This window comes from Centropristis striata, chromosome 3 (assembly GCF_030273125.1).
Source record: "Centropristis striata isolate RG_2023a ecotype Rhode Island chromosome 3, C.striata_1.0, whole genome shotgun sequence".
In the NCBI taxonomy this organism is placed as follows: domain Eukaryota; kingdom Metazoa; phylum Chordata; class Actinopteri; order Perciformes; family Serranidae; genus Centropristis; species Centropristis striata.
Window position 1 is genome coordinate 14,587,056 of NC_081519.1, and position 13,736 is coordinate 14,600,791.

The 13,736-nt window shown below is 38.1% G+C and overlaps 1 protein-coding gene across 1 annotated transcript in view; it reads right to left on the reverse strand.

The window, feature by feature from the left end:
• The window catches only part of tnks1bp1 (tankyrase 1 binding protein 1), a 31,619-nt gene that overhangs the window by 6,728 nt on the left and 11,155 nt on the right, over positions 1-13,736 (reverse strand). Inside the window, exons 4-7 of the mRNA XM_059328829.1 lie at positions 3,463-3,569; positions 2,711-2,813; positions 1,326-1,470; positions 1,039-1,172 (exon numbers count right to left, since the gene is read on the reverse strand). Of these exons, the coding sequence (XP_059184812.1) occupies positions 1,039-1,172; positions 1,326-1,470; positions 2,711-2,813; positions 3,463-3,569 (489 nt within the window). The remainder of the gene's footprint in view (positions 1-1,038; positions 1,173-1,325; positions 1,471-2,710; positions 2,814-3,462; positions 3,570-13,736) is intronic.

Sequence of the window (13,736 nt, forward strand, 5' to 3'; positions counted from 1 at the left end):
AATATCAACATAATTTCAGAATTTTTCAACATAATTCCACCGTTATAAACAAATAGTTTTTTGTATACTAAATACCCGGAGGATTTTTTTTCACAGTATTTGGTATTTCAATAATACCCCCCCAAAAAAACATGTGTTGAGGCAGCAGCAATAACCCTGGTGAAAAACAGGAAAATAGCAGCAATTCTCCCATAGGGCAATGTGGGAAAAACTGTAAATCTGCAAATTTGAAGCCAGGCCTCTAGATTTAAAGCCTGATAAAATAAAATGCATGATTCATGCTGTTATGGTCGCTGAATCAAAAATGGAGGTTTTAATTGGTTTTAATTAGTGCACTTTTATCCTTAAGGGTCTGAATGTCTGCTTTTTGCCAACACAGTTCATGAGTTAGAAAAAAAAGGAATATATAAAAATTAAAAAGCCAAAAATACACAGCAAAATCTGTAGTGTTGTTTTTTCAGTGTTAATAGTTTTGAGTTGGTGAGTGTTGATTTTGGAGTTGTTTTAACACTTGTAGTGATGAAAAAGCTCTGCCAGCGTTGTTACATGTTTACACCTGACACCTGAGTTAGATTCACTTCAGTTGGAGTTGATTTTCAGATTTTGTGACTTGTATGTTCGGCTAAAGACAGAATGCACTTTTAATGTATCGTAAAACAAAACAACGAATGTTAATTATCACATTAATGAAAGGAAATAACATGATTTTAGTGTTGAAAAAACACTTAAATGTGTCATAAAATAACACAGTGTATGTTAAAAATGAATATTTGACACCCTTGGTGTTGTCTTATGACACCACATAAGTGCACTTTTAACTCAAAATTGTGTTATTCCTTTTCACTTGAGTGTTCAACACTATTAAAGAGTTAAAATATTAACACTTTTCAAAGTGTAATTGTAACTCAGAATCCGTGAGAACTATATAAACTCAAAAAAAGTGTTAAATTTAACACTCTGTGAGTTGAATTAACACTCCCGATTTTGCTGTGTATCCCTAGTGATTTTTAGTTCTCCTCAAACTCTGAGAGAACTTACAATTAAGGCTGCAGGGCTCAGACCGGGGAACATGGGGACTCTCTGAGTGGTGGGAGGAGAACAGACTATCTTCGATTTCGGCTGCTCCTCATCGGAGTCCGAGTCCTGTTGCTTAGAGGATGTCTCCTTTTCCTCTAAAAACATAGAGAGAACGGCTCGGTCAGAACATGGAGTAAATTAACATTTCCTAACAGCTTTTCACAGTGTTTGATGGTGACATTGAGTTCCAGCCCATTGAGTTCCAGCCCTCTGTGTAGATATGGTGACATTAAGGATGCAGTAATAACCTGTGGAGTCTCGGGTCCTCCAGTCCGGGCTTTCCTTTAGAGCTGAAAATCCCCGTACAGAGCGTGACGGACGCGATCGACTGCGTCTCTTACCCAGATCTGCCTTCGATCTCTGCGCGCTGGTGTCGAGGAGAGGAGTGGAGCTCTGTGCACAGACACACACACAGAATCTAGCAAGCAATGAATAACATACTATATTTACCTGTGTGTACTCACGCAGCTATTCTCAACCTTGGGGTCAGGACCCCAATTGGGGTCGCGAGATGATTTCTGGGGGTCGCCAAATCATTTTGGAAGTCAGCTCTGTCTCCACTGTGTTAAAGTGTTCATGTGTTAATGTGTTTTAGTCTTTTTGGTCACTTAATGTCTTTTTTTTGGTCATTTCGTGTCTTTTTTTGGTCATTTTGTGTCTGTTTTGGTCATTTTGTTTCCTTATTTTGGTCATTTGGGGTCTTTTTTTAGTCATTTTGTGTCTTTTTTTGGTCATTTTTTTTCTTTTTTGGGTCATTCTGTGTCTATTTTGGTCATTTTGTGTCTTTTTTGGAATTTTTTTGTCTTTTCTGGTCATTTTGTGTCTTTTTTGCTCATTTTGTGTCTTTTTTGCTCATTTTGTAGTCAATTTGTTTTTTGGTCATTTTGTTTCCTTTTTTTGGTCATTTTGGGTCTTATTTTTAGTCATTTTGTGTCTTTTTTTGGTCAATATGTGTCTTTTTTTGTCATTTTGTGTCTTTTTTGGTAATTTTGTGTCTTTTCTGGTCATTTTGTGTCTTTTTTGCTCATTTTGTGTCTTTTTTGGTCATTTTGTAGTCAATTTGTTTTTTGGTCATTTTGTTTCCTCATTTTGGTCATTTTGTGTCTTTTTTTAGTCATTTTGTGTCTTTTTTTGGTAATTTTGTTTCTTTTTTGGGTAATTTTGTGTCTATTTTGGTCATTTTGTGTCTTTTTTGGTCAATATGTGTCTTTTTTTTGTCATTTTGTGTCTTTTTTGGTAATTTTGTGTCTTTTCTGGTCATTTTGTGTCTTTTTTGCTCATTTTGTGTCTTTTTTGCTCATTTTGTAGTCAATTTGTTTTTTGGTCCTTTTGTTTCCTTTTTTTGGTCATTTTGTTTCTTTTCTGGGTGATCTGAACTGTGCGTGGGAGATTGTGTTCAGTGAGCGGGGGTCACGGACAACATGCATGTTAAATTGGGGGTCGCGACTCAAAAAGGTTGAGAACTACTGTACTAACGGACCATCACACTACAGCAATGCAGCTGCAAGGGTGTGTGCTTTTCCCAGGTAGGTTTGCAAATTAACAACCAAACTACATGTTTGTAATGGATGATGCAGACGTCAGCTGTAACCATCCATGAAGGCAGAAGGATTAGAAGCAAAGAATCACCAACCTCAGGGAATGAAGGCAGCTCAGGCTCTCTGTTCAAATCAGTGGTATCTTCTTCAGAGGGGACTTCAGGAGCCTGGTCGGGGACAGGCTTTGGACTGAGAGAGCTATTTAAAAACATATGTGAGCACAAAATGATATGAAAACTGCATTGATCGGCTTTCATTTCAGGTTCAGGAGTCATTTTAGTCACATTTCTGTGTTTCTGTGTTGTGCTCTATTAGCCACAAGGGGGCACAGGGAGCTCACAGGGAGATTAATGTTTTAAAAAAAACCTGAAATTGCAAATTGCATGTCTCATTATGTTAGATATTAAAGTTTTGTCTTTGCAAAGTCCAAAGCACACATGAATGTAAAGTAACCACTGACTTGAAAACAGAAAATAAATTCTGGTTTCACAGTCACGTTTTGTAATTATTGGTCACACTTTATGCTCTACTGATCATACTAATACACCAGAACTAAGCTTGGCCTCCCAAACTGCACCTCCAGGCTACTTACTTTAAGACTTCCATATCAGACAGCTATAGGGCTTCTTTCTGCAGGCAGTTTAAATCAATTCATCTCAATGTGAAGCCACATCTTCTTCAGCACAAGATGCAAGAAATTACACACAAACCTGTCTAGTCCTGTCTGGCTCCCATCAGGGAAAATGAAGGAAATGAAGCCACGGAAAGATGCAGTCTGCAGTTCAGTGTGCATGTGTGTTTGTCTTTGCGGGGTTGTATTGTGTTATATTGTAACTTCAATTCCTACCTGTCAATTTCAGGTGTCTGTTCACAGGCCTCACTTTGCTGGTATGGCTCATCGTCTATCAGAGCATCAGTGTCTTCAGTGCTTGTGCTGTAACTGTTAACTGGTGCCTGACAGACAGAAAGACAAACATTAAAGGGATTGTTAAGATTTTTGAGGTGGGACTATATGAGGTACTTGTCCATGGTCAGTGTAAAACCTACTGTACAGTACTACAAAGCAGTCTAAGCCTCCAGTTTGGAGAAGCAGGCAGGAGTACTGACACCGGAGCAAAGCCATGTACTGCTGTGGATGGTGACAGCAGCTAAGTGTATTTTAGCCACTCAGTTCATGTGTATGGCTATATTTACAATATTTTCACAACTTTACTTCGCTGTCAAACAGCCCTTTTTGTGTTAATGCAGGGGAAACTGAAGCTGTTATCTATGATCTCTTCAAAGCCACCAGACTCCGTTAACAAAAACATTAATTTCACCTTGCAGAACACAGGAGTTACTAGTCTAATGCTCCTTTAAATCAGGACTAAAAACACTATAGTTTACTGAAGCGTACTCTTAACTTTAACACTTATCTGCTCTACTCTACTGCCCTTACTTTTTAACTACACAATGTTTGACTTGTGCTTTTTATTATTTTATCTCTTTTTTAATCCTGCTGTATCTTCCCTGTTTTAATTGACTGTTTTTACTGTTTTCAATTGTGTCTTGCTGTTTTTAATGTGTATGTAAAGCACTTTGAATTACCTTGTGTTGAATTTTGCTATACAAATAAACTTGCCTTGCCTTGCCTTGATTGCTTAGTTTGTTTTTGGTATTATGAGACTTCGATGTTTTAAAGCGTGAGCTCTGATTAAAAATTGACAAACAATAACACAAACAAACAAAACAAATGAGGCAGCGGTATACCAGCAATTCCTACTTTCTCCAAGGTAAAGTTAAAGGAGCCTGATGGCTTTGATAAAAACATAGATAACAGCTTCAGTTTCCCCATCTGAAACATAAACAGGGCTGTCTGACAGCAAGGTAAAGCGGGGAAAAAAAAAGTTTAAATATAGGGTAAACTTATGCTGATATTAATTTTTTGGGTGGGCCTTTTTGTTAGTGGTTGCCCCCATCCACAGCAGTACTTTGCTTAGATTCTGTGCTGGTACTCCTGCCTGCTTCTCCAAAATGAGTCCATGTCGACTGCCATCTATTGTATGTAATACGCTGCCTACGCATACAGTACAGGCCAAAAGTTTGGACACACCCATCTCATTCAATGCGTTTTTCTTTATTTTCATGACTATTGACATTGTAGATTCTCACAGAAGGCATCAAAACTATGAATAAACACATATGGAATTATGTACTTAACAAAAAAAGTGTGAAATAACTGAAAACATGTCTTGTATTTTAGATTCCTCAAAGTAACCACCCTTTGCTTACTAGAATATAAGACATGTTTTCAGTTATTTCACACTTTTTTGTTAAGTACATAATTCCACATGTGTTCATTAATAGTTTTGATGAATTTACAATGTCAATAGTCATGAAAATAAAGGAAAAACATTGAATGAGAAGGTGTGTCCAAACTTTTGGCCTGTACTGTATGTAAACTCAAATTGAACAAGAAAACATTCCATACGACATGACCAGAGAAAACATAAAGTATACTGTGTGGATACATTTTTCAGATATCTAGCAGAAAGACTCTCCCTCTCTCTCTCTCTGTTGGATCGACTGCTTTATCACAAAAAAATCAAACGATGTAAATCTTCTTTTGTTCTGTAAATCTGCATATTAGAACTTCACATTGTGAAACTGAAGCAAGGGAGAAAGTAGACCGTGTGCTGAGCCAAGATCAGTAACTACAGAGGGCTAAGGACCAGCCAAGCATGCATCTTTTAATGAGCCGGTCACAGAGGCTGGGCTGTCCTCAATAAACACCATGAGCACTGGCATACACACCTATGCGCCTACACACAGACACACCAAACACACTCACTCTGTCACGCCCACATGCTGGAATGCATGGGTGCACACACACACACACACACACACACACACACACACACACACACACACACACACACACGTTCCAAACAAAAGCAACTACTGTGCACTTCCTCGCAAACATTCCTTTAGGCTCACTTCACATTTTGTCAAGGGGCACATCCTAATGTTGTGTTGTCTGATATTGTCACCTGGATACAAAACAACACTCGCGTAAACACCCCTGCCCTGTGTATGATATCACACGCATCTCATCTCCTTCATAAGTCCGTTTATTACTCACGACTCATGCAGCAGCTTCATTTGCACAATGCCTGTTATCTGCCAACATCACAGCATGAATGAATAGGCTTCTAGTGATTTTCCTATAACCACAGACTGTGTTTAGGTGCAGAGAAAAACAAAGTCTGTCCTAACAGGGACACAGACAACAGTGGTGCCATTCAAACACTATGCATTAATCCTGAATCTCTCCCACCTTTATTACAGATGTCACTGCAGCTCACAAAGTTTTTACTGTTCTTATCCTGTATGCCAAGTCTAAGCGGTGTTTCCATTAAAGTTGAAGTGAATTTTGAAGCAAAAAAACCTGAAACAGAAGGGACGTTTCCATTAACTGGTTTAGAGCGAATAAACAAAGCTACATAAGTGACTTTTGTCGGAAGACGGCAGTGTAAAGTATTGCTGTTTCCATGGAAACACAACTTGTCTCAGAAATGCAAAATATTACTTTGCCACAGAGAAAATGCCATGATCCTACGCAACTTTACGACATCATCAAAGTCCCTTGTTTGTTATTTTTGTGATTGAGAGACCACTAGAAGCAAAACATAATTACTGTGAGTTTAAACTCATTAAATACTCATTTTAGCTCAGTTTTGGCCTCAACTAACTCCTCATGGATTTTTTTTTAGCTCTTCAGTGGCTAAATGCTCCACTATGTTCACCAGCTAGTTGCAAATGTTTTCTGTGCAGGTAGTTTATCAGAGCTTTGATACCGTTCCCTAAGTGGCACCTTTCACATTGCAGTCATTAGAGCCATTGTTTATATAAAAATATCTGCTCTATCGGCTTTAATCTACACATGTGCAGCTGCATTCAGAGGTACATACACACTATGGATACGTGAAGGCATTTCGTTCCTTATTTTACAAGTATTATCAGACGATCAACACAACAACAGCAACAACAACGTAAAAACAGATGAGTTTAAAACAAACAAACAAACCTAACACTAAACTGCCATAACCCTGTGGGTGTGTGGATGTGCCAGTGCAGTGTGCTCAGAAGGGCGGAGGATGTGCAAGTTGAGACAGAGTGGGCTTTATTACAGTTTACCTCCAAAACATTTTTGTCACGGTCAATGGAATGTGTAAGACAGCTTGTCTTTGTTGTTCTGGAGAAGATAAAATCTAAAGATGCCACACGAACAACTAACCAAGACTCTAATCCAGAATAATAGATGCAGACTGCCAACAAACATTGCCTCTAATAAGGGAAAGTGATGGATCATCAAATTAGTAGTGGATATAGCCTGCAGGTTATTTTCATATTTCGGGCCTTTGTGGCTCCTATGCACGTACAACCACATACTGTGTATAGACACACACACACACACACACACACACACAGACGTTCACACACACTTGCAGCCAGCAGCCACAGTAAACACTACAAAACTATCAAGACAGACTTCAGCATGTATTTGTCTCCAAATTTACCTCCTGTATCGCAGCTGACACCCAAAAATAAATTAGTTTTTATCTTCAAAGCAGATAATGACAGAACCAGGGATTATTATAAAGAAAATCAGACCTGCTATTATGCTGTTTTGGCAGCATATTTTCTATAGACCTCTTTGACAAAGTGATACATTGAAGGCTATTTCATCATTAAATCTATTATATCACCTGTGCCTAGTCTTGACACCTTATTGCAGACTGTAACAGAACAATATTATAATCCATAGATAAATATGTATACTCAGGTTTAGTGTTCATGCGTCTAAAAGTACAGTTGAACAGTTGTTTTCACTAAGATGTAGGTCAGGTGGGGGCAACCTTTACTAACTAAAGAGCCACTGTTGGCCAAAAAAAAGAGAAAATCGCGGAATGGAGCCACAAATCTTATATTGAGCAAAAATTGAGAAAATTAAACAGCCTAATAAGTCTAAATTAGCCTACCAACATTATTAATAGTCAAATTATGCATTTATTAATACGATTTTGAAAACTAGTCTATCTAGGGGAACTAAAAACTAAACTCAAAGTTGGCAAAACTTAAAGGTTAAGGCGTGGGCCGGAGACTTTTGTAAGCTATGAAGCACATTTTAGTTGACTTAAATGTCAAAACTTTTTAAATATTTAAGATTAATATACTTTTTTCTTTTTTTTTTACAATTGAAGAATACAAATAGTTTTTGGTCTACACCAAAAATTACATTTTTTATGTAAAAATATATATGTATTTTTTTTGTCTCAGCCACTGAGAGCCCCAGCAGGCGGCCTAAAGAGCCACATGAGGCTCTGGAGCCACAGGTTGACCACCCCTGATGTAGGCGATTATAATTCTAATCAAATGTTATGGGTTCAAATGTAATGATATATAGTGGGGGAAACGCCAATTTCAACTGTGGAAGAGCTTTAAAACTGCAACGGCCATGACTTAATGTGATCAGCTTGAACTAAAGGCAGCCAGATGCAGAGGGCACACACATAAACAGCCATACTTATCTCACTGTGTCACACTTTGTTATAGTCCTCTGCTTTATCTTTAACACACCACAGACACTGAGAGGAAGGGCATGCATGACCACTGATAAAACACTACATTCGGACAACTTTATCAGATAACCGCGTCCTTCCTGAAACTCTGCCACTGCCTGCTGTACTCTTTTTTTTACATTTGCATGGTTATCTGTTGACACATGGGACGGGGAAATATCAGACTATTGGATAAATGGAGCTTTGGTTCAAACTGTAAAAAGCACCTTGCTATCTTGGTCTCAATTTGGTGAACCCAGGTCCTAAAAGCTGCTGTGTTCATTTATCATTGTACCTAATGTCAATTGAAATGAGCGAGCTTTAAACACCAGAGTCAAAATGGTACAAACAAACCAGTGGTGGAAAGTAACTAAGTACTTTTACTCAAGTACTGTACTTAAGTACAATTTTGAGGTACTTGTACTTTACTTGAGTATTTCCATTTTATGTCACTTTATACTTCTACTTCACTACATTTTGAGGCAAATATTGTACTTTTTACTCCACTACATTTAGCTGACAGCTTTAGTTACTTTACAGGTTGAGGTTTAACATAAAAAAACACTAAATTTAGGTGATTAGACAATTTTTAAAATAAACCTCATAACAGAATATTAAGTAGTCAATATGAGCCCTACCTTGAGAAAATTAAAACGCTGTATACATAAATGCATCATTAATAATACTCTAATATAATATTTGGAATATATAAAATAATCTAAGCGGCTCCATTCTGCATAATGAGTACTTTTACTTTGATACTTTAAGTACATTTTGATGCTGATACTTTTGTACTTTCACTTAAGTACATTTTGAATGCAGGACTTTTATTTGTAATGGAGTAATTTCACAGTGTGGTATTAGTACTTTTACTTAAGTAAGAGATCTGAATACTTTTTCCACCTCTGAAACAAACTAACTGATTGAGGCAGCGGTAAAATTACTGTTTTTGTCAATAGAGTTTGGTGGCTTTGCCAGGTGCATAGAACAGCTAACAAGTGGCTAAATGAGACAACAGTGGCTGTCAGGGACAAACAATTTATTTGGCTATGGTTTCGCTAGCTTGTCAAAACCGCTGGTTAGCTTGTTGGAGATCATTTAACATTTAAGCCATGCGACCGTGGAGTAGTTCGCTATATCATAACGTGGTAACACTTTACAATAACCACCATTTATAAATGGTAAACAGATGTTTTGTTTGATGTAATAGATGTAATGTTTAATCATCATTTATAGACTGTATATAGGCCATTTAGAATGGTAAATACATAATTTTATTGTTTAACTAAGTAAATGATTTATAAATGGCAAATAGATGGTATATTAATGTAAATTAATCGTTACTTTACCATTAACAAACCAATATATTATAATTAATAGTTAATTAATAGTTATAGTTGCACTCTTTATAACATTTTTAACACCATATTAAGTATGTTATGTGGTTTTGAAATGATTCATATACATTTAAGAAATTGGTTTAAAACATTTAAAAATTAAATATGTATATTACTTTGTAAATGGTTAATAATTGGTCTATAAACCATCTATAAACATCACTTAGATGGTAATTGTAAAGTGTTACCCATAACGTTAGCTTTTTACTTCTGTCGGCTGCATTAATGCTTCAAACATCATAATTTGTGATGGTTATCCTGCTGAACAAAACCCATCAGCATCAGTAAGGTATGTCTGCAATAATCCAAAATAAAATGTAAAAATCCCATAGGTGAATTCTCAATAGACCCCATGGAGATGCTAACTTCTGGGTTGGCATACAAAAATATGTAATTTTGTTTGCTCTCTATGCACTGACTATAAATAAGTACTTCATAGAATGTCAAAACCTCCAATCCTGTAATGTTCATCTCTCTTTGTACCTAATATCAGCTGAAATGAGTGAGCCAAGCCTTTAAAGGCTATTCATGTAAAATCTGATCGTCATTAACAATACTAATCATTAAACGTGACCTGGATATGATAAGAACAGATCATTTCAGAGCCTTCATTGACTTCTAGTTGGTTCCTACATGAGCTCTTACAGAGCAGGTTTCAGTGGCCCTCCTCTGCAGAGTCTGCCGACTTCTGATGGAGAAGCGACGCAGGGACCTCCTGCTACGTCTGGCGAAGCTTCGAAGCGGTGACATAGCTCTCTGAAACCTTCCTCCTCCATCTCCACCTTCTTCTTCTTCTTCCTCCTCTTTATCATCCTTCTCTTCCTCCTGCTTATCTTCTGCGGTGCCCCACACCAGCTCCAGAGCCCCTTGCAGGGAGCGTCTCATGCTGCCCACCCAGCCCGCCACCTGCAGCTGGGCGGCCGACAGCTTCCCTCCAAAGTACTGCATGGTTGAAAAGCTCACACAGCTGGTCTTCCAGGCACCAGGGTCACCATGGGAACTGGGTCACCAGAGAAACTGAGGTTTAGCTTTGTTAGAGATAATGGGATTGTGTGGGTGAGTCAGAAAGTCGCGTCTGTGATCTGCCTTTCAGTTCTCATTTTCAACGGGCAGAAGGTAAACAGGTAAATTGTCTTTTTTGTGAAAAGGTTTCTGTCGTCAGACAGACCGAGATATAGTCCATCTTTCATTTGAGCAGGATCCATCCTCTTTATCCATATTTTTTATGGTTCAGGTCACACAAACTTCCTGGAACAGTCTATTATTTGCTGTCAGCAAAGAAGTAAATAGTCTCTCCAGCCATGTGTTTGCACTGTGACAACACTATTCCACGGCAGCTTTCACTATGATTGATGTGACATTCTAAACAGCAGCCTCCAGAAGGAAGACTTCACCATAATTGCATTATGATCCATTTCAGAAGTAACTCTCCATCAAAAATATCACTTTGGAAGTAAAAAAAAAAAAAAGGAAATATGCTTTGAGTAATGCACAGACAGTTTTAAAGATTACCTGTTTTCATGTGCACCCTCTTTCTCTCCCAAAGACTTCTTCTGCAAGAGCCTGTTTGCTTCTGCACCTTTGTCCCAGCTCACATCACAACTTAAGAAAAAAAAAGGAAAAGCAGCGTGGGAAATATTTGCCACTCCAAACATCCAAAGCCAGGTACAGAGAGTTAGATCACCCCTTTATCTCCTCCATACCTGAGTGATTTCACAGAACGTCACAACAAAGCAGAGGTCTGTGCTCGGATGTGGAAAATCCCAGGGGAAAGAAGGTGCGGCAGGCTGGGCCAAGGTGCTTTCTGCACCTCCCTCTGCTGCTCTCTTTCTCCCGTAGGTAAATGATGCAGGTAGCTGCATGAAACAGGTCTTTGTGAGGGCAGTAGGTAGAGGGGACAGCAGGAAACCAGGAAAACTTTTGGAAAGTTCAGAAAAAGTTTGAGTTCACTGGGAGAATGGACAGTGGACATGTGAACTTTCTTGTCCGTGGTTTAGCCCATCCTCCTTTGTGTATGTAGTGCCAGAAAGTGTGTGTGTAAAGGGGATGACGGAATCTCTCAAAACGGGGTGGAGAGATTGAGTAGAGAGACAGAGAAAGAGGGGCACCATGTATGGTCATTCTGACACGCTGCCCTGTTGACCAGATCCAAATGAGGGCATGATGACCACATAGCACCATGGCTCTTCTGACTATAACATCCATTTATCCATCCATCCATCCGTCTGTCTGTCTGTCTTATAGTCAGTAGCCTGAAAGAGGCTCCATGGTTGTCTGCACAGCCTGTGTTTGCCCAGGAAACATTATCGTCATTCTGCCTATCAAAATAAAAGCCTTTCTTTGCCACACAATAGTGTCTTTGCTGTAGAGGTTTTCTTGCAGGTGACATTTTATCTGTCAAACTTTGCTGTTTCGAAGGTGGCCGTACATTTTATATCAGTGAAAGATGCTCTACATAAGATAAACTTGTTGGTTTCTGTGTTGCAGAATAGGGAAGTGCAATTTTTAAGAGCAGCAGCACCACTCAGTGGTGAAAACAGGGCAGTACTTTCACAATCATGACCAACAAAGCTTCAATACTGATGGCAAAACAGCAGTTAACTGCTGTGTATGGATAAAGCCTCCTTACAGTAGCTCGCATTGAGGGTTGGTTTGTTTGCTGAACATGCACACAGCAAACAGAAACACAGTATCACACACCCACACACCCACACACACACACACACACACACACACACACACAAACACACCCACACACACAGACACCCACACACACACACACACACACACACACACACACAGTTCAGGGTTCTAAGGTTCAGAGTTTTCATTAACTCAAAAATGTTGCATGTTCAAACAGGTGTTTAACTGATCTGTCTTGACTGGCATGCCCCTGTTAGCTGTTACTTCTCTCAGATTTACTCTGATAAGGCGTTTACTTTTAATTGTTTGCTTCCTTGTCTCTTTTCCTAGGAAAGTGTGGTCAACCTTCCTTGCCATTCTCAGATTTTTAATGTTCATTTCTCCCACAAGATTTTGTGTAGTTTCACCTTGCATTTAAATGTGCTTTTTTAAGGTATGTTACTCTGGTCTGTTACTCCATTACCTATAACCAGGCTAATAGTGTTAAGGTGACTAAAATGTTACAGCTGTCTAGTTGTTATTATCTATGTGTATGCATGACCCTTTTTCTTTATTTATTTTCTTTCAGAGAATTAAAGTGAAACTCCCTCTTATGTTCGAACTGTTCATAATGTTAATACATAAAAATGTAAAAAAATTGGGCCTGGGAAGAAAACTGATGTTGATGTATATCTATGGATACAGAATGAAAATCCTGATCGTTATCTTTTCTATGATTTAGTTTTCTTTTCCTTTCTTTGCTTTTCCTATGTATCAGGAACCTGTACATATAAGAGAAATTATGTTTTGTTTTTTTAAGAAGGGAAAATATCCTATGTTGAATGTAACCTGTTGGCCTTAATAAAGATAAAATAAAAAAATAAAAATGTTACAGCAACATTAGCAGACTATTACACTTGCAAACAGATCAGTACTACTACATTCGGCCATCAGTGCCATGATGACGTTCATTTGTGGGTCCACCCAGTAGTTAGCTCAGACATGGTTTGTTGACTGCAGCTGTACTACAACTTTAACAGGTCTTTGGGTGTGAATCAGCTGAAGCAGAAAATAAACATTTTGTCACAGGCAGTCTTATGATATCTTTGTACCATATCGTAAGCATAGCAGCATTAATAAAAACTGAATACTTTTCTCATGTGTAAGATAAAAGTGGTCAAAGGCTTCAGTCTTTCAATTGTAAGAGTGAAGAAATGGATTTTACCAATCAGGAGTAGAAAATGTCTATAAAATATACTATAAAATGTTAGAAAATAGTGAAAAAGGTTCATCCCAGTTTTTAAAGTCCAATGAGATATCTTTCACACATGAAGTGTATTAAATTTTGCTTTAATTAGTACAGTAAATTGCCTTCATTGCAGCAAACTAATTCCTATCGCAGTGGTTAACTATGTGGCAGACTATATTACTGCATTACAACACCAAAAAGAAATCTGAAGCATAATAACTGACTCTGCGAAACCACTAACACATACAAGGAA